The sequence below is a fragment of the Erinaceus europaeus genome, chromosome 15 (genome assembly GCF_950295315.1).
Source record: "Erinaceus europaeus chromosome 15, mEriEur2.1, whole genome shotgun sequence".
Classification (NCBI taxonomy): domain Eukaryota; kingdom Metazoa; phylum Chordata; class Mammalia; order Eulipotyphla; family Erinaceidae; genus Erinaceus; species Erinaceus europaeus.
The window spans coordinates 16,234,448-16,256,687 of record NC_080176.1 but is presented as its reverse complement, the minus strand read 5'-3'; the positions used below and the strand labels follow the sequence as shown (position 1 = coordinate 16,256,687).

General features: G+C 40.0%; 1 protein-coding gene across 5 annotated transcripts in view; it reads left to right on the top strand.

The window, feature by feature from the left end:
* MRTFB (myocardin related transcription factor B) overlaps positions 1-22,240 on the top strand; it is a 179,010-nt gene that overhangs the window by 71,958 nt on the left and 84,812 nt on the right. For 4 of the 5 annotated variants that reach the window (XM_060172935.1, XM_060172934.1, XM_060172932.1 and 1 more), the window contains 2 exons: positions 15,661-15,877; positions 21,493-21,555. In XM_060172935.1, coding sequence (XP_060028918.1) covers positions 15,724-15,877; positions 21,493-21,555 — 217 coding nt within the window. In that variant the 5' untranslated portion in view covers positions 15,661-15,723. The remainder of the gene's footprint in view (positions 1-15,660; positions 15,878-21,492; positions 21,556-22,240) is intronic. The other variant, XM_060172933.1, reaches the window with a different exon arrangement.

Sequence of the window (22,240 nt, the reverse complement as noted above, 5' to 3'; positions counted from 1 at the left end):
GGGGAAAGCTTCAGAATGGTGAAGCAGGGCTGCAGGTGTCTCTCTGTCTCTCTCCCTCTCTATCTACCCCCCCGCCCTCTTGATTTCTGGCTCTCTCTATCCAATAAATAAAGATAATAAGAAAAAAATTTTTTAAAGATTAAAATTACTTTTATTATCTTTATTTACTGGTTAGAGACAGATAGAAATCGAGAGGGTAGGGGGAGGTACAGAGGGAGAGAGTCAGAGAGACCCCTGCAGTATTGCAGGTGGTGCTGGCTTCTGCTTTGTATATAAATTGTGTGTGTGTGTGTGTGTGTGTGTGTGTGTGTGTGTGTGTGTGTGTGTGTGTGTGTGTGTGTTGGGGGGAGCTCTGAAGACATGACATAGTAGTCTGGTAGCTGATGTCCCTTAGAACTCTACTCTGGGGAAGGGGTGACCTGGAACTCCACTGTGAGATCAAAATCACATTTCTTGCCTGCAGGATAGTGTTACCCTCATCACAAGGGTCTCTGGGACACCTCAGAGTTTGACAGGCTTCCCCGATGCTGCTGCAGGCACAGTGTTTACTTCCTTGGCTCCTCTAAGCAATTCCCCGAGGTTTGCTCTGGAGCCTGTGGCTTCTACAGTTATAAACAGCAGTCCAGAGCCCCTCCCTTTTTAATTTAATTTAATTTTTATTAGTGATGTAATACTGATTTATAATAATTACAAGCTAAGAGGGGTATAACTCTGCACCATTCCCATCACCAGATTTCTGTATCCGCAATCCCTCCACTATAAGCAGTTCTCCCAAGGTTGCAGATATGGTTCAACGTTTATTCCTACAATGGTCTTTGTTTGTTTGTTTGTTTGTTTTGTTTTTTCATTTCTGTTTTGATAGAGGATGAAAGACAAGAAAGAAGTGAGATAGGAGAGGCACCTGCAGTACTGACCTACTCGTGACACTTCCCCCTGCTGGTGGGGACTGGGAGCCTGAACCTGAGTCTGCATGTGTGAACACTGCTGGGTACAGCTTTGCCTAACCTAACCCTTGTCCCTTCCTTCCTCCCTTCCTCCCTTTCTTCCTCCCTCCATTCATTCTTTCTTTCTTTCTTTCTTTCTTTCTTTCTTTCTTTCTTTCTTTCTTTCTTTCTTGCCACCAGAGTTATTGCTGGGGCTCACTACCAGTGCTGTGAATCCACTACTACTCCCAGCAGCCTTTTTTTTTTTTTTTTTTTTTTTGCTAGTTAGAACAGAGAGAAATTGAGAGAGGACAGGGAGATAGAGAGGGGGAGTGAAAGATAAACACTTGCAGACCTGTTTCACCATAAGTTCATGAAGTGGGCCCCCTGTAGGTGGGGAACAGGGACTTGAACCCGGTTCTTGGTGCGTGGTAATGAGTGTGCTCAACCTGGTGCGCCTCTGCCCAGCCCCTCATTTTTTCATTCTTATTAAGACTGTGAGGATTCCTGTGTCTTCATAGCCTTTGCAGCATGCCTTATAGCCTGTTATAGCTGTTCTAGTAACTGGGGCTTTAATTGCATTTTTCTCCTAAGTCATGATAGGCAACATCTCTGTGTGTTTATTAGGCCTGTGTGCTCATTTGTGCAATGCCTATTCAAATCTTTTGCCAGTAATTAAATTGGAGTTTTTATTTTTGGTGAGTGTTCCTATATTCTGGATGCAAACAATCCACTGTCAGCTATGTGATTGCAAAATTCCACAAAATCCTCTTTTCTGAACCAAGGTCCAATAACTTTTGATTGAATAAAGCCTTGTCTGTCTGTCATATGCCTTTCACCAGTTTCTGAACTTCTGAAATGGTTACTTTGGGCAGTTTTGTCCTATACTGTCCTTGAGGAAAGAGTTTGTTGAACCATTCTCTCTGCCATTTTGGAAGTCCCGCCTACAGTTCCATTTTGAACCTATAAACTACTAGAAGAGAAATTGCTAGGTCGAAGGCTGCATTTCTCACTGAAATAGATGTTAGCAGTTTTTGTCCCCATATAGGTCATACCAATTTATAGCCCTCTCATGCATGAGGTAAGGCCCAGACTTGCCAGTGACATATATTATTAGCACTTTTAGAATTTTTCCAGTGTAAGTGAAAATGGAGTCATATGGTATTTATTAAAATTTCTCTCTTCCTAAGAAGGATAGAGCCTCTTGCTTTTTCCACTCATTTTCTGTGAGCTTTTTTCATAGTTTATCATTTATAATTTTTTCCATCTTTTGCGTATCTGTTTTTACAAGCTATTCTTTTGTATTGCTAAGTTGAAATATAGAGATTTCCTGGTGCTCTAGTGATCTTTGTGGCTTTTTTTGCTATGCAGTTGATGTTGGGGCTGGAGAGAGAGCTCACCAAGTAAGATGTGAACCTTGCCATGTTGCAACTCAAGTTTAAGTCCCAGCACCATATGGTAGTTGTACATGAGACAGGGGAAGTTCTGGTGCTGTGGCATCGTTCTCGGTTTAAATGAAGTCAAAAGTTGGCCCAGGAGCAGTGAAGTCACATCATGTCCTGGGACTGCAAGAAACAACAGACGTTCATGTTAACGTGTGTGTGTATGTAGGTTAAGTATTTTTCCTTTAATGGCTTCAGGATTTGGACTGAATGGAGCTCCATCACTTGCATTTCCTTCTAGAACTGCTATGGCCTCATATTTTAACTTTTAAATTTGATCCTCAAGGGGTTTATCTGTTTTTAAAAATATTTATTTTTTAAAAATATTCTCTTTTGTTGCCCTTGTTTTATTCTTGTAGTCATTATTATTATTGATGTTATCATTGTTATTGGATAGGACAGAGAAATGGAGAGAGGAGGGGAAGACGGGGAGAGAAAGATAGACACCTGCAGACCTGCTTCACCGCTTGTAAAGGGACTCCCCTGCAGGTGGGGAGCCGGGGGCTCGAACCAGGATCCTTACACTGATCCTTGTGCTTTGCGCCACATGTGCTTAACCCTCTGTGCCCAACTCCTGGGATTTATCTTTATGAGCTGTTCCAGGTTCCTCCCAGATGGGCTACTCAATTATTCCAGTATCTTGCTTTGAAAACTCCATCTTTACAACTCTGTTTGCAATGGTGATTTTATTATATGATAAATGTCTATGCCACATACATTATATATACACACAGAGATATGTATAGACACACCTGTTTATGGTACTTGGAGACATGACATCTAACTTAATATACTAATATCCTATTCTTAATTATTGGAACTTTAAGAAATATTTGAATATGGTGGGGCTATTATTGTTCTCCTTTCTCACTTCACTTTTAGAATATTTTCGCTTACTTTTTTCCATTTTGGCTTAGAATTAGGCTTGTCCAGGTTCCCTATCTCACTTTCAAAAGAAAAAAAAAAATCCCTTTTTAAGATGCCCATATCAACCATTTTAATTTTATTAGGCAGAATTGACACCTTTATGAAGAGGTGTCTTCCATGTTTAAGAATATAATATGCTCTGGCTCTTCAAGTCTTTGGGGTTCATCAGTAAAGTGTTTGACCTTTTCTTTGTGAGGATTTTAACACATTCCAAGTTACCTTGACTTCTAGAGATTTTCTCTTTTGTTGCTATTATTTTGATTGTAACAGCTTTGCTTTATAATCTTAGCTCCAAATGTGCATCACTGAAAATCAGCATTTAGGGAGCCAAGCAGATAGCACAGTGGGTTAAGTACAAGGACCCGCTTAAGGATTTCCTGATTAGAGCCCCTGGCTCCCCACCTGCAAGGGAGTCACTTCACAAGTGGTGAAGCAGGTCTGCAGCTGTCTGTCTTCACCCCTCTTACCCCCCCCCCACCTGCCCCTCCTCTCTCAATTTCTCTCTGTCCTGTCCAACAGCAACAACAGCAATAATAGCAACAAGGGCAACAAAACGGAAAAAATGTGATCTCCAGGAGCAGACAGACTATGACCCACATAGTCAACGACTGCCACCTCTCCAGATTCAAAGGAGGTCTCGAAACTCTACATCAGGCTCAACCTGATGCTGTTGACTGGCTACGGAAGAAGGGCAAACGCTAGAAGAAGAAGTGGATTTGTAGTGCAGGCACCAAGGCCCAGCAATAACCCTGGAGGCAAAAAAAGAAAAGAAAATCACCATTTGTATATATGACATTAAACTCACCATTAAAAGTGACTCTGTCTTTCACAATTCAGTTGTTTCCACTTGCTCACTCTGTTTAAGGTGTATAAGTGAGTTTTCATGATGTCTGTCCTTTATCTTCTGGCTTAATTCACGTAGGTTCATCCTTGCTACAGATAGCAGAATTTCATCTGGTTGCTCATGGGATTTTACTTCCAGTATATCTTGCACTAACTGGTTATTAAAAGTGATGAGGAGAGCTGGGAGGTGATGCACCTGCTAGGACATATGCTTTACCACACGCAGAGACCCTGGTTTGAGCCCCCCAGTCACCACATGGGAAGCACCATGTAAAGGGGAAGCTTCCCAAGCAGTGGAGACATGCTTCAGTGTCTCTCCTCCCTTTCCCTCTCTGTCTCTCTTTATCTTAAAAAAAAAAAAAAAAAAGTCCACTGGAAGTGCAGGACTTGTACTGGCATGGAGAGCCCTACTGGCCAAAAAATGAAAAGTGCATGAAGCTAGCTGCTCTACCTAGTAAGACGTGCTTTTGTAGCAGTGATTGTGACCTTGGCTCCAAATACAGAGAACATCAGTTCAACAGGAAGAGGGTGCGGAACTTCCTGATGGGAGAAAGGCTTACAGTGCCAGCCATATGTAATGCTTACATTTAACCTTAACAATCATCCAGGAGTTGAAGACTATGACCTCAGTTTATGAATGAGGAATTAAGGGTTTTTTTTATTTATTTAAGAAAGGAATTAAGGTTTTATTGAGGTTATACACTTTGCTCAAAGTCACAATAGTTCCTTCATGTTAGTGCTGTGTTTTATCTTTATATTTACTTAACTCAAAAAATGGGATTGACCAATACCGGGCCAGTGAGATAGCTCATCTAGAAAACCACCTTCTTTGTCGTGTCTGACCCAGATGTTAGGCCAACCCCCATCATACCCTCATCACACCGAAGGGAACTCTGGTGCTGTGGTATCTTTCTCTTTCCTTCTGTCTCTCTGTCTCTTTCTATATGAAAAAGTCAGCCCAGAGCAGTGAAACCCAGTGATGACAACATACATTTCTGACATCATATAAGAAACAATGTAGGTACTGTGCATTTAATGTAGATAGAGACATTGATCACTGTGACTCTGTCACAGTGTTAGACACTGTCTTGTCTAAAGGTCTTAAATCATTAACTTAGCAGCCTTCTATTTGAATAAATTAGAGAAAGGACAGTTAAACTCATTGCAAACAGAAGAAAGGAATTAATACAGCAGACATTTTGCCCATGTAGAAAGTCAGTAAAATTAAAAATTTGGTTCTGTTGACATGATAGTATATATAGAAAAACCTAAGGAATCCAGCAAGAAGCTTTTAGAAATCATCAGGCAATACAGTAAGGTTTCAGTCTACAAAATTAACAGTCAGAAGTCAGTGGCATTCCTCTATGCAAACACTAAGAAGAAGTTGAAATCCAGAAATCAATTCCTTTTACTATAGCAACAAAAACAATAAAATATCTAGGAATAAACCTAACCAAAGAAGTGAAAGACTTGTATACTGAAAATTATGAGTCACTACTCAAGGAAATTGAAAAAGACACAAAGAAGTGGAAAGATATTCCATGTTCATGAGTTGGAAGAATTAACATCATCAAAATGAATATACTACCCAGAGCCATATACATATTTAATGCTATCCCCATCAAGATACCAACCACATTTTTTAGGAAAATACAACAAATGTTACAAATGTTTATCTGGAACCAGAAAAGACCTAGAATTGCCAAAACAATCTTGAGAAGAAAGAACAGACCTGGAAGCATCATACTCCCAGATCTCAAATTGTATTATAGGGCATTGTCATCAAAACTGCTTAGTACTGGAACATGAATAGACACACTGAGCAGTGAAATAGAATTGAGAGCCCAGAAGTAAGCCTCCAGACCTATGGACATCTAATCTTTGACAAAGGTGCCCAGACTATTAAATGGGGAAAGCAGAGTCTCTTCAACATAGGTGTTGGAAAAAATGGGTTGAAACATGCAGAAGAATGAAAGTGAACCACTATATTTCACCAAATACAAAAGTAAATTCCAAGTGGATCAAGAACTTGGATGTTAGACCAGGAACTATCAGATACTTAGAGGAAAATATTGTCAGAACTCTTTTCCACATAAAATTTAAAGACATCTTCAATGAATCGGATCCAATTACAAAGAAGACTAAGGCAAGCATAAACCTATGGGACTACATCAAACTAAAAAGCTTCTGCACAGCAAAAGAAATCAATACCCAAACCAAGAGACCCCTCACAGAATGGGAGAAGATCTTTACATGCCATACATCAGACAAGAGTTTAATAACCAAAATATAAAAAGAGCTTGTCAAACTCAACAAGAAAACAAATAACCACATCCAAAAATAGGGGGAGGACATGGACAGAATATTCACCACAGAAGAGATCCAAAAGGCCTAGAAACACATTTAAAAAAATGCTCTAAGTCTTTGATTGACAGAGAAATGCAAATAAAGACAACGAGATACTACTTCACTCCTGTGAGAATGTCATACATCAGAAAAGGTAACAGCAGCAGGTGCTAGAGAGGTTGTGGGGCCAAAGGAACCCTCATGCACTGCTGGTGGGAATGTAAATTGGTCCCATTTCTGTGGAGAACAGTCTGGAGAACTCTCAGAAGGCTAGAAATGGACCTACCCTATGACCCTGCAATTCCTCTCCTGGGGATATATCCTAAGGAACCCAACACACCCATCCAAAAAGATCTGTGTACACATATGTTTTTAGCAGCACAATTTGTAGTAGCCAAAACCTGGAAGCAACCCAGGTGTCCAACAACAGATGAGTGGCTGAGCAAGTTGTGGTATATATACACAATGGAATACTACTCAGCTGTAAAAAATGGTGACTTCACCGTTTTCAGCCGATCTTGAATGGAACTTGGAAAATTCATGTTAAGTGAAATAAGTCAGAAACAGAAGGATGAATATGGGATGATCTCACTCTCAGGCAGAAGTTGAAAAACAAGATCAGAAGAGCAACACAAGTCGAACCTGAACTGGAACTGGCGTATTGCACCAAAGTAAAAGACTCTGGGAGGGGGGGGGTGAGGGGTGGAGAATACAGGTCCAACAAGGATGACAGATAACTGAGAAATTTTATGCGTGTACAAACTATTGTATTTACTGTTGAATGTAAAACATTAATTCCCCAATAAATAAATTTTAAAAATTTGGTTCTGAAAAAAAACACTGTCACCTCTGACTTAGGCCCTTTTCCACGGTCAGACACCATGTCCCTGCCCCCCTCTGCTCCTTCCTCAGAGGCCTTGCTTTCGTGCAGTACACTAATTTTTTTATTAGTGATTTAATAATGATTAACAGGACTGTAAGATAGCAAAGGTATAATCACCACCAGAGTTCTATATCCCCTCCCCTCCATCAGAAACTTTCCTATTCTTTATCCTTCTAGAAGTATGGACCAGAATTCTTTATGGGGTATAGAAGGTGGGAGGTCTGGTTTCTGTAATTGCTTCTCTGCTGGACATGGACATTGGCACGTGTTTCCATTCCCCCAGCCTGTCTCTCTATACATACCGTTTTTTAAAGGTTTGTTTATATTTATCCTGTAAGACTGAGTCAAGAGCAACTGGAGCAGTTCTCTGACATATGTAGTGCTAGATACTGAACCCCGTTTCTGGGCCCAGCACTCATCCAGCTAAAGTTAGAAATGTAAACCCTTGCCACTGGGGAACACTTCTTTTTTTTTAATTAATTTTTTATTACAGAATTACATGTTGACAGGGGTTCGAATCCACACCATTCCCACCACCAGAGTTCTGAATCTTCAGTCTCCCTACCGCAATCTACCACAGTTCCCCTAAGGTTGTAGATATGAGCCAGCCATCATCTCTACAACTATCTGTCCACATCATATACATAGTTGCCCCTTTCTTTTCTGATTCAATCCTCTCTTCCCCTCCAAGCCCCTATGACAACATAATTACTTCCATATGTCCCTCTCCTTTTCCTCCTCTCTGTCTGGGTGCTGATGGAGCTGGAGTTCAGAGCCCTCTTATCTTCATCCTGTCACTTCTCCCCCTCTGAGAGTGTGGATCAAGGCTGTTTTGGGGGAGCAGAAGGTAGGAGTTCTGGCTTCTGTAGCTGCTTCTCCACTGGGCATAGGCATTGCCAGGTCTCCATCCATACCCCCAGTCTGTTTCTCTCTCTCCCTAGTGGACAAGAGGGGAGAACATTTCTTAACTCATGAGACCATATTGCCTTGATTTCAAAATTAGTTGAAGATGGCACATGAACAAAATTAGAGACTATATCACATGTGAAAAATCTTTATATATTACTAGCAAATTAAATCTCACAGCATATAAAAAGGATTATATACCATGGCCAAGGGGGATTTGTTACAGGAATGCAGACTTGATTTAACATATAGAAACCACTTACTGTAAAACACCATGCAAGCAGAGGAAACAAGGCAAAACCCACAATTATCTCAGTAAATACAGAAAAGGTATTTGATAAAATTCAACACTCTTTTCATAATGAAATCTCTCAGCCCTCAGAATAGAAAGGCACTTTCCCCAGCCTGCTAAAAGACAGGACCAAACACCTACCGTTCACAGCTGTCTTGTGAAGCACTGAGAACTTATCCCATGGATAGGAATTAAAAACTTAAACTGTCCAATTTCAACAGCTACTACAAATCTCTAGTAAGGGCAGTGTGGTGCTGGCATAAAAATGGCACAATAGAGCAATGTGAAACGAAAGGCAACTTGAGAACCTAGAAAAAGGAACTTAAATATTTTAGAATTTATTTTCAGCTAGAGTACCAAGACTTTAGTGGGAAGGGTTGGCAAGAGAGCTCACCTGAGAAGGTGCCTGCTTTGCCATGTGAAGGAGCCAGGCTCAAGCCGTCCACCTCCACAGCACTGAGGGAAGCTTAGTGTTCTGATACGTTTCTCTCTGTGTCTGTATCTGAAAAAGTTGGCCTGGTACTGTTGTTAAAATTCGTAGGCTCTTGCCGGCCGGGCTGGCTTGCTTCACGGCGGGTAACAGAGACGCGGAGACAACGGCTGGGCAGGGAAGCTGTATTTCTTTATTCAGGAACAACGATTCATAAACTAAGACAAACTAATCACCAAACAGAACTCTGCTGTCTCTTTGCGGCGGCACCAGCACTCCCTCTTACCCTCCAACTCAGGAACCCTCTCCAACTCTGGAACTCTGGAACTCTGGAACTCTCGTACTGGGGAACCCTCTGAAACTCTTCCACTGTGGAACTCTCTCTTACTCTGTAACTCTGAAACTCTCGAACTCAGGAACTCAGGAACCCTCCAACTCTGGCACTCTGGAACTCTCGTACTGGGGAACCCTCTGAAACTCTGGCACTCTCGAACTCAGGAACCCAGGAACTCTGGTGGGGTTCCTCTGGGGTGGGGCCAAGCAGGCCCGCGAAATTAACAGGACTGATGCAATTCTCTTGGCGGGGGAGAACTAGAACCCAATGTAAAGCAAAAAAAAGAAAATAGAGACTTACTCTGTCCAAGTGATGCTGGGACAATTAGGTGTCTGCATACAAAAGAGTGAAGTTATAGTTGGACTCACATATATACAAAAATTAAGTCAAAATGGAAAAAATAGTTAGATATAAAAACTTAGCTATGGGGCTGGTTGGTGGCTCATCTGCCTGAACACGTGTTACTATGCACAAGGAGCCCAATTCAAGCCCCCCCCACCCCCACTTGCAGAGGGAAGTTGTACAAGTGGTGAAGCAGTGCTGCACATGTCTTTCTCCCTCCCTATCTCCTCCATTCTTCTCAATTTCTCTTTGTCTCTTTCCAATGAATAAATAAATAGAACTTTAAAATAGCTATTTAAACAATAAATTCTATAAATAATATTGTATGATTAATAAAGCTATAAAACTCATAGAAGAAATATAGAAGCAAATATTTATGAACGTGGATTTGGTAATTGCTTCCTAAACACAACATCAATAGCACAAAGGAAGTAAAGGAAAAAAGTAATTAAAATGTACTTCATCAAAGTAAAAAAACTTCACTGTATAATAGCAAAAGGTTAAAAAGAAAAAAAAAAAGGCAGCCCAGTTTGGGGAGATAGTATAATCTAGTATAGTCATTTACACAATAGACTTTCATACCTGAACCTCTGAGCTCCCAGATTGAATCCCCAGCACCATGATTAGCCAGCGCTCAACAGTGCTTTGGTCAAGAGGAAATAAGAGTGAAAGAGTTATTAGGAACTGTGCTGCTATGAACATAGGTGTACACATATCTTTTTGGTTGGGTGTTAAGAGAGTCCTTGGGGTATACCCTTAGGAGAGGACTTACTGGGTCATATGGAAAGTCCATGTCTAGCCTTGTGAGAGTTCTCCAGACTGCTCTCCACAGATGTTGGACCAATTTACATTCCCACCAGCAGTGCAGAAGGGTTCCTTTGTCTCCACAGCCTCTCCAGCGTTTGTTGCTGCTATCCTTTTTGATGTATGCCATTCTCACTGGGGTGAGGTGGCATCTCAATGTTGTCTTTATTTGCATCTCTCTGACAGTGACCTGGAGCAATTTTTCATGTGTTTGTTAGCTTTTTGGATCTCTTCTGTAGTGAATGGTTTTTGTCAGTGTTTCCTTTTTATAAATAAAATTTTAAGAAAGAGTGAAAAGGGAGAGGGGGAGGGGGAGGAGGAGACAGAGGAGAAAGGAGCAACAGCAGCAATGATACGTGTGAAAAGACAACTCACAGAATGAGAGAAATGTATTTGCAGGTAAAATTGGGATTTCACAATGATGACTCAGCCATAATCCCTGTATTTGAAGAGACAAAGAGACCTTTGCTGTTCAAGCAATTATAGTGCATTAGTACTTAATAGGAACTGGTAGAACATTTCCATTTTATGGCAGATGAAGGAAACACTTTTCTCTTAATTGTAGCATTTTAACAAAATACGGAGAGTGTAAATAGAATTAAGTTCCAGATTGGGGGAAAAATTTTAAATCTACACAGAACTACTCATGTGAACACAGCATTAATTTTTTTTTAATTTTATTGTCAGCAGTGTTGTTGCTCCCAGAGGTGATTTTTTTGTTTGTTTCTGTTCTTTCTGATAAGGAATTGAGAGGGACTGGGGGCTTGAACCCAGTTCCTTGTACACCAGATGTACCACTGCCCGACCCCAGAATATATTTGTGATATAAGGTTATAATTATTTTAGCAAACAATTTATAACTAGGGTTTCATTTGTAGCAGTTTTATTTGTATGTATAGCCATTAAATACTTAGCAGAAATTACTATAAAATGTAGCAAATACCAACAGCGCTCTTTATAGAAATATTCACCGATCTTTTTCTATGCTTTAAGTGGCTGTCACAGTTGTAAAAAATACCAGTTATTTTTTAATTTGTTTACTGTAGATTTGCTTCAAATGATCATAACATGAGCAAATTGTGTATTTAACATCTTCCAAGATCAGACATTCTTATGTATTACAAATAGTAAGTTTTGAAATAAGTATTGCAACTCATCTACAAATAAGTTTGAATTAGTGAACATTTAAAACTTTTAAACTATAAAAGTCATGAAAAGCTTGGGCATTTTATTCTCAGAGTAAAAGGGTTGAAATCCAAATTTGTTAGCTTGAACAATCATAACCTTCAAGTTTGCTCAAAATGAATGATTCTCAGAGAATAAGCATTGATTGGAGGATTAGCTTTAAGCTGAGATGACTCCCATACTTAGCAGATTCTGGGTTAAAAACAAACTCTTAATTTTGTTGAATCATAATTAGCATTTGATTAAAATATGAAGTAAATATCTGTAAAAAGATTGTTTATTGAACAGGTGATAAATATATTTATTGTATTTCTGTTTCAAAGTTTTTTAAGAGGGGAGAGAAAGAGAAAAAGAGAAAGATTTTTTGAAAAGGAAATTTTTTTATTTTCTAGTTCTTTACTCTTTCTTACATTAGAAATCAGAATTTAAATAGAATGTTTTGGGGGAGGTAGTGTAGTGAATATGCAGAAAGACATTGGTGCCTCTGGCACCAGAGGATCCAGGTTCAAACCCCAGTACCACCACAAGACAGTTGAGCTAAGCTCCGGTAAAAACAAACCCATTCACCAATTAATTGAAATATTCTGATAAATTGAAAAGCATTGCAAAATACATGAATGAATGAAACTGAAGTTTAATTTGCCTCCAATGTTATAACTAGTCAAGCAGCAGCACTGGAAATCTTTTCCCCTAATTTAGGTTTTAACCAGAGGAGAAGCCATCTTGCTTGAGGTTGCTGTGCCTGATAGTTAGTTGGTAAATTGGAAAAACTCAGTTAAACAGGTCATTAAAGTGGTGCACATAATATTAAAACATTTTCATTTTTTGTTTCATATTTTTATTTTCCCTTTTGTTGCCCTTTTTATTGTTGTTGTAGTTATTGTTGTTATTAATCTCGTCATTGTTATATAGGACAGAGAGAAATGGAGAGAGGAGGGGAAGACAGTGGGGGGGGGGAGAAAGAGACACCTGCGGACCTGCTTCACCGACTGTGAAGCAACTTCCCTGCAGGTGGGGAGCCGGGAGCTTGAATCAGGATCCTTAATGCCAATCCTTGCACTTCACACCATGTGCACTTAACCCACTGCACTACCGCCCGACTCCCCATAAACATTTTCATTTTTAAGAAGAGTGCATAAGTGTCCACTCTTCCAAAGCAGGATCCAGGTGTTCTCTTTGTAGCTCTTTCAGCCCTGGGCCATAAATCATCCTTCTCTGGGATTTCTGTTTTCTGCTCCCTGGAAGAGAAGCAGATGTTCAAAGGGTTATACATGGAGTGCATCACACTTCTACTATCTTAACTTAATTTCTAAGTATTTTATTTTTTTTAGTTTTTATTACTGATTTAATAATGGTTCACCTGATTATAAGATTAGAAGAGTATATAGTTCCACACCTGTTTCAAACATTTATCCTTTTTTTGCGCTCATATTTCACCAATTTATATAACACTGAAACTACATAATTTTGATTACTGCTACTATTGGCATAAACAGATTTAGGAATAAACACAGCTGAAGTTGGAACTTGCTTAAAATGAAATAGCTGTCTCTCCAGACACACTGTATTTCAGAACCCCATCCTTAGGGTCCATAGTCGCTCTGAGTGAACACTCATGTTCTTGATGCCTCCAGATGAACTCACCCTTGCCTTGTTGCAATGATGCTAACGCGCCTTTTTCTTTTCTTCTCTAGTCTGTTCTCTTCCTTCCTTCCTTCCTTCCTTCCTTCCTTCCTTCCTTCTTTTCGTTTCTTTTCTTTTCTTTTGCCTCCAGGGTTATCACTGGGGCTCAGTGCTAGCACTATGAATCCACTGCTCCTGGAGGCCATTTTTTCCATTTTATTGGATAGGACAGAGAGAAATTGAGAAGGGAGGAGGAGATAGAGAGGGAGAGAGAAAGCTAGACCTGCAGACCTGCTTCACCACTTGTGAAGCTTTCCCCCTACAGGTAGAGATTGAGGAGTCAAACCTGCCCAGATCCCCACTACCAGCTTTTCCATCAATCCAAATATAGAACCTCAGCTATCCTCAATTCTTTGTATTTCTTTGACTTTCAATTACCCAGTTTACACGTGTGTGTGTGTGTGTGTGCGCGCATGTGTGTGTATGTATGTGTTGTATGTGTGTGCATGCGCACATATATATAGCTGATGGTAAACCTGACTTCATGTAGAGAAAAAAGAATAGGTAAATCAAAACGACTGATGCCTTTTATTTCCCTTCTGTGCTGTGTTTTCCTTCCTGGTGTGCCATCTCTCACCCTCCATCTGCAGGGAAGAGAAAAGTATTTTAGATGTGGTGGGACTACACAGATGCAAAGCCTTAGTGAAGCTCTGACAGGAAAGGAAGAAAGAGAGGAGGAAGATAGAGAAGGGAGGCTAGGAAGGAAGGAAGGAAAAAGGTAAAAATTGAGTGAGGAAGGAAAATAAGTCTCAGTTTTATCAGATACTGAACCAAAAATTTTAAAAAAGGAGATAAGTATGTCAGATAAGCACATTAAAAGGTATTCAGCATCACTACTGAAATGCAGATTAAGCTCTCAGATACCATTAATATAACTAAGATAAAAAAATCAACAGTAATCAAGTGTTTTTGAGGACATGGGGCGATTGCTAGTGAAAATGCAAATGGAACAATCACTTTGAAAAACGATTTCCTAATTTCTTTAAAGTTTAAGCATGTAACTGTCTTATGATTAAGTCATTTCATTCCTATCAAATGTCTTTCCTGCAAATACATGTCCAAGGATGTTCTTAGGCTCTTTATTTATAATAGTCAAAGCTAGGAGCCACTTGAGTGTCTCCTCATGGGTGAATAAAGTAAAACCTGGAAAGATTTTGCCAAGTAGGCGGCAGTTTTGTCACATGGTTTGCCACTGAGGAGGGATGACCACCCTGTAGCTTTCAAGAACAATTTCCTCTTCTGTCACTCAGCACCTCAGCTGCCATAGACTAGGGCTCTTTTTTTTTTTTTTTAATGCATTTAATAACACGTGTCTAAATCAGTCAAAACACGCAACTGGATCTGAGCACAGTGTATTGCACCACAGCAAATAACTCTGAGGAACAGGCGGAGGGAGGGGCTGAAGAGAACCTTGGGGTCCTGCTGCAGAACAATGGAAAAGGCCTTAGGTTGTGGGTGAGAGAGCTCTGCAGGCGACTTGCACGGGGAGCTGAGACGTTGTACCCAATTGTGTAGCACAGCGTCAATCACTGAGCTGTGAACCATTAACCCTCCAATAAAAATGACCTTTTTTTTTTAATGGGCCAGGTTATGCTGTGACAGTGACAGACACTCCCAAGTCTCAGAAACTTAAAAATAAAGCTTGTTCCTTTGTCATGAACTTTATCATGTCCACTTGTGGGTTAGCTGAGAGATCTAGTTCCTGTTCCCACTCTGAGATTCAGACTGATGAAGGTATCATTCATTATCTGAAACACTGCTGGTTGCTGTCTTGATTCAGTGAAAAGTTGTTTGATATGTAGAAGTTCAGGTAAAGTTGCAAACTAGAATTTCAATTTCACTTATTTTACCACAGCACTGCTCAGTTGTGGCAATTGGTGGTGCTGGGGTTGACATATGGGATCTCTCCCATGTGACTCCTGTGCATTACTGCTGCACTTATTCCCCTGACCCCAGAGACTCTGTCTTAATTTTTGTCAGCATCAGTCTCATGAGTCTCAACTTCCATCTTACTCTAAAATGCATTAAAATCTTCTGAGTAGTGATATCAGTAAGTGTACACTTTTTATCATCGATATAAAGAAGTATACAGTGCTTTTCAGCTTTCCCTGAACTTAATGAAGTGCTATTTCATATAAAAAATACAATATTCCTGTGGGCTGGACAAGAAACATGAGGTGCAGGGAGGGGTAACTGAGTCAGAAGCTGCCATGCAGCAGTGAAATGGAACTAGAACCCAGAGTTTTCATTTTAATACTGTCGTGCAAACTGGAGAAAAAGAAATGTGCTAAATGTATTCACATGTTCTTCATTTTGACAGTCTCTTCAACAGACCACATTTAAGAGGCATCTCGTACCCCCTGTTGTCAGTGGCTGGAACACAATGGATCACACGGGGGCAGTAGACACTGAGGATGAGTTGGGACCTTTAGCCCATCTTGCTCCAAGTCCTCAGAGTGAAGCCGTTGCCCATGAATTCCAGGAACTCTCCTTGCAGTCCAGTCAGCACCTACCGCCACTGACCGAAAGAAAGAATGGTGAGTACTTGAGCACATTGTGGAAGGCACTTTGACTTAAAGACTGAGCTCCTATGGGCCCAATGCCTGTTTGCTTACTTTTTTTCCTTTTCTTTTTGGTCAGTTATAGTCAATAGTCTCTAACACAGGAGCACTTCCTACTGGGGTACTGGCTCATTTTGAGTGACAGACAGAATTTCACTCTGCATTCAGACCTTTTGTTACATCCCCAGTTAGTATCCTTGGGCGGCATCGTTAGGCTTTGGGGTCAGCCATTTTTGCACAGCTTGACAGTCTTACACTAGAATGACATTGAGGTAGTTTCCTCTGCTGATTCTGAGGATTGGGGTTTGACCAGATTCTCCCCTGCTCTTCCATTTCCAGTGCGATGCCCCATATCAAAATGATGAGTAAGAAAGCGAGAACTCCTTCAGTGCTTTTTATGACAGTGAGTATAGGATATGATGATGGTCTCAGATCTGTCTGGCTGAGTAAGCCTTGTATTCAAAAGGAGTATGTTTTCTACTCGTTTGTTGTCTGTTCAGAAAATTTGCATTGCCCACAGACACATGTCAGAGTCTAAAAGAATAGTGTTGTCAGTTACAAGCATTAACAGAAATAGAGTACTCTTTAGTACTCTTAAGCACAAAAACAAGTGCAGAATGTAGAAATTTATTAACTCACTAAGAAAGCATGTTAAAAGGGTATAACTAAGATTTTTGACTGGAATTACTGTGCTTTCCAAGTGGTGATGAGTCTGGTATTTGCAAATATACATTTTTTATTTCGATTTTAAAAGCCAGAAGAAATAAACCGTGGGACACTTTTCTTATAAAGGATTTCCTTATCTACCTTACTCTGTTTCTGGGTTCAGAGTATTCCTCAATTCCTCTCATTATTGCCCTTATCTTGTCCAGGAAGATGAATGAAAGGCATAGTCTTAATTCTGTAATGCATGTCTTTGGAGTTAACTCTTCAAATAAGATAGCTAATAGTTGGTATCGCATACATCTTGTTCGGCATGTTCCTTGTTGAGTTTGATTAGTATGAAGCAGCAGTTGGGCTGAGGCACTGCCAAAGCCTCCAGGAGGCCATGACTTGTTGGTGATGGCTGTAAAACCAGCCTTCAGTTAGGAGCCTCGCTTTAGGTTAGACTCTGACTACGGGACTAGAAGCAGTTCCTGAAATATGACTCAGTAGGATCTGATTTTCACAATATACTTCTTGCCCTCCAAGAGAATAAGAGCTGGACTTGTTTACATTTTCAGTAATATGCAGCTACTCAAGAAAAGATTCCTCTGTAATAAAGGAGGGAAGTGTGTGAGGTAAGTTTATATTTTGAGGTGATTTGCTTGCTGCAACTCACCCCATTCTCTTCAAGAATGTTCTCCGGGGCATGTACATCTGAATATAAAGTCACTTCAAATGTAAGGTAGCTTTCCCCATGTAGACTTTTAGGGAGGTAAGTGAAATGGCAAAAATGTTCATTTATTAATGTAATTACACGTAAGTAGTTAAAACCACATTTTGCAAAGTAGTGCAGTAGATGAGAGGATTGTTGTAGCCATGCTTTTATCTGTAAAGACGTCTTCCTCAGAGTCTATCCAGGAACCTCTGTGGAGGCTGTTTTGTACCATCAGTAGAACCCCTTTAGCACTGAAGTCCAGGGGGTATCATCACTGTTGGCCTTTTTGCTAGAGTTCACAGAAGTTTTTGAAATGCATTGTTGAATGCCAAAGATCTTATGGCTAGAAACAAAACCATTCACAAATTAGTAGAGCAGGTTTTGTTTTTTTGTCTACATTTTTATATATACATATTGTCTATACTAATCACTCATGTGTGATTCAATTGATTGTAACATTAGGGGGACTAGAGTTTTCTGTTTTCAAACTTAATCATTTTTTGAGTAGATGAAAAATGGGTTGCTCTCCCAGTCTTGCCCCTCAGTTAACCAGTTACTTCCCCATACTTAACTACTGTCGTTTTCTCCTTCCTAAGTAGTATTTAAATGCTTTTTTAAAAAGAATAAAGCAGATCTTGCAAATCTTCCCTTGTAGAAACTTGCAGCACTTTGAATTTTAAGGTTATTACATGAGTAGTTAGTATAGACTTTTTTTCTCTTCCTTCTTTTGTGATTCTAGTAAAATATTTCTATAAACATCCTAAAACTAACTTCAAACGAGGTTGATTTTAAGTTTAATTTGTTTCTCTCAAGTGAAGGCTCAAATGTGACATCATTTGCTGGTTGAGGCCAGTCAGTTGCCAGCACTTTGAGAGTCTGCAGTTAAGCTGGCATAGATTCCCACTTTCTAGAACTATTTGTGCTTTACTACATATGAGTATGTCTCTGAGTCCAGGTGTTTTCCAGGTGAGGCTCAGATGTTCCACAGGCCAGCTGCCAAGTGTCCAGTAAGTGGAGAGGGCCCTACCTGCCACCTTCCTCTTCCTGTTTTCACAGGGTTTACCATTAAATAGTGTGCGGTAGGTCTCAATAAATAGGGAGGCTTGTTCTTATTATAAACTTAAGTATTAATATGTGCTATCTATTAGTTTTTAATTTATTTGAGAGAGCAAGAGGTGAGAGCATTGCTTAGCTTTGGGATATGGTGGTGGAACTTGAACCTGAGACCTCCGGGACCTCAGGTTTGCAAGCCCAGTGTGAAACAGCGTGAATGCATCTGCAGCCCACTTGTGAGGTTTTCAGACCTCTAGTTCTGTCTTGTCTGGACTTTTTTTGCTAAGATTTTTCAGCCTTTAATAGTTTTAGACCATCTCTTGTTCTGTTCCTGAATGACCACTTACTGGAGCGAACAACATATGTTTAAGTTAGTTGCACACAAGATGACTGCATTGGAGTCAGCACATTAATATCTTTGTGAGCAGCCAAATGAACTTTACCTTACACCAAAAACCAAACAGCATAAGCTCATATTTGGATTTTACTTTGGATGCATTTCTCCAGCACTCACTAGCCTGTTTGGCTCTCAGGCCCAGTATTAGGCGATGAGCTGTTGTCTTCAGGGAAACTCTTCCTTAGAATGAACAAGAGCTGGGGTAGCCTAAGGGAGTTAGGTTCAAAGGAAAGGGTATTTTGGAGCAGACAGTCAGACTTAAGCTCTCAAAGTGTCATAAATGGGAAGGAAGAAAGAGGTGCTAAATAGCTAAGACCTGGAGCTATGGAACTCTTGTTTCCCCTTTCTGTAACTGGAGGTGGTGAAATGAACAATTTTCTGTAAAAAAAAAAAAAAAAAAAACTCCCCATTGACTTTAATGTTAACATATGTAGGGCCTTAAATATTAAAAATAATTCTCAAGGATAGTATTAAACATTTGGATACATCTAAGCACTTTTCTGCTTTCAGGAGTTTGCTTTAGAGGACTTAGCTGTGGAGGGGATGTGGCCAATGGTAGGTGGAGACTACAGCCCTGGTTTTGATCCCTAGCACCAGAAGCAGCAAAGTGTAGTTGGACTGAGAGATTAACATCTCGAGATATAATTTGTATTGTTATTGTTGTTATTATTATTAGTCATTCCTGGGCTTTACTACTCTGGAATGACTTTTCCCCCTCAGATAGCAAGGGAGAGGCAGCTAGAGAGCGACACCAAGTGCTGCCAAAGTTTTCCCTAGTGCCACTGGGGCTGGAGCTCAAACCTGAGTCATACACAAGGCACAGCAGGCACCTTCCCAGGTGAGCTGTCTTGCTGGTCTCTGGAACATAATGTTCTGTTGGCAGTGTCTAATATTTTTTTACACTAGATATTTAGAACAAACACTAAACATAGTGTAAAAGTCAGCTATGAGCCTCCTGACAACTGCAAATGAAACGCTTGATTAATTGTGGTAGCTCTCGTATTCTTTTTGCTTGCGACAATCTTTTGAGCTCTTCAGAAAGAAATAGAAGTTGCATAAGTAGCTTAAGGGTGAGGTTCTCTTACACAGTGGTCTTTATATAAAGTCTTCTATTAAGTGGCTTGTTTTGTCTGATAGTGTAAGTAAACACCTGCAACCCTGTCCACTTTTTTTGTTTTGTTCTTTTCTACTCTGAGTTTCTTATTTAGTTTTGCTGTTACTAAGGATTTAGTTTGCATCAGGGTGTTTCTGAACACACCCATATGTGTGTGGAGAGAACAGGTTGGGAAGTTAATTTAGTCTTCAAGTTGCTGGCAGAGTCAGAATGCTAGCATTCTGTGCTTTTTGTTTGCTGAGGGAGGTGAAGTTTACAGTTTCAAAAGTGCATCAGTAAGATTAATAGGTCCTTCATAACATGCATCCACTATATTTTATTTGTATAATCTCACTTAGGGACAAAAAGATTAAAAAAGAAAAGATTAATAGCCCCAGTTCCAGCTCCTCTGAAGCTCCATTCAGTATCACTTACCCAATCTTTATTTTTGCTTGTTTATTCATTTACTTTTGCAGAGCCCCACACAGTCATGATCTCACTGCTCCAAGTGACTTTTCCTTCAGACAGAGCACCCCTGCTACCATGACACCCCTACGTGTTGCTGGGCTTTAACCTGAGCCTATCACAAGGCATGTACCCTACCCTATGAGCTATCTTCCAGCTCCCCACTAGTCTTTAAGTTGTACCTTCTTGTATACATACCCAAGGATTGTCAACAGTTAATACCACATTTATTCAAAGTCACATTTAGAACACAATAGTGATTAGCAGCTTAATTCAGTATAAGGCCACGTTATTGTAAACTTACAAAGATGTCAACCAAAAATCTTTACAAGACTTTTCCAGTTACGAGAGTCATAGAAGTGTATTATTCATTCATGAAATAATTCAAGATAATTTTCTTAAAACTACAGAGTCTGCCATGCGATACATGCTATGTACTGGACTGGTGAGTTCACTGAAACTAATTTATTAAGAAACAATCTCTTCTGTTTCTTAGAAAGTAAATGCATTCAGTTTTGCATCAAGGCTTTGAATTTGTGCAATTCCATCACACTCGAAGCAAACTTTTCTCCCCTTTTAGTTCAGATAGAGATAGAAGAAGAGGAAACATGGAGGGAGAGAGAGGAGAGACACTATAGCGCCACCTACCGTTCATGGAACTTCCCCTGGTACTATGCATGGTGCTCCCAAGGATTTACAGGCTCATGCCCGGCCCCCCAAAATAAATTTAAAAGACAGCATAAAATACAACAACCAGCTAATGAATGTTGCTCGGCTATAACCTCCTAGCTTCTTAGGCTGCTTGGAGTTTGTTTATATTCAGACTCTCTGCTGGTCCAGGAAACATTGTGACGTTAATTGGGGCTCTCATACTTCCGTCTGCCATCTGATGTCACCACACAAAATATTCTAGTTAAAAGGAATTCTGAAAGTGCCTTATAATTTAGGGAGTGTACTGGGGAACAGGTGGTTGATGATTATCTTTCTCCCTTTGTTATTTCCTCTCTCAATATCAGTACTAAAGTAGTATTGTGGCAAAAAGCAACAAGGCAATTTATGTTGGGATAACAAATATATTGGAATTTTCCTTCTGGTTTGTCATTACCAGCCACCTAGACTAATGAGCTAGTAAGATGCTCAATGTTTATCTAACTCCTTTAAATGATTTCACACTGTTGGCTCTCCTCCCTCCCTTCACCTGCTGCCCTCACTATTATTGACAGGAAGTATAGTCTTTTGGGAGTCAGGACTCCAGTCTCCTCTGCTGACTCAATCTGTGAGCATGGGTAAGTCTCAGCAGCGCTCTGTGTCACGGTATGCCCATGTGGTATCTGTATGGTGGCTTCCAGCCCATGTGTCTTTCTCTGGCTGCCCTTCATCATTGTGTCACGTGTTCTTAAATCTCATTATCACTTTTGCTTTGTGCTGCTCATTGGGAAGCAGAAAGGATGGAAGAAAGCTTCCATCTCAGTGAACTGATGGCATTTTCCACAGGTATAAGTTAGTAATGTCACAGACATACGTGCCAGCTCCAGTTTGTCAAGCTTCCCCTCATACCCAAGAGAAAAAAAGAAATTGACTTATTTTGGATTACTCAAAAAAAAATGTATGTGATAGAACATGCACTATTTCCCTTTTTATGGTTTTCAAGGGTTGGCAGGTATGTGCTAACATGTGTGTAACATAATCAGACTTGCAGTTAAAAAATAATAATTTAGCATGTTTTTTTAAAGCCCAACTTAATTATGTTCTTTTTTCTGGTCCTTATGTTGGTTTTTCATTTTAAAATATTAATAGTTGGGTGTCTGTTTCACCAGTTGAAGTTTTTGCTATAAGACCTCCCTGTATAATAAAGACATAATAAGGAAAGCAAGAAATCTGATTCAGAACCTTCCTTTGACTCACATAGCCTCAGTTTAAAAACAGCTTTTAGAAGTTGTCGTCACTCTGTAGGTTTGAGATTCATAGCTC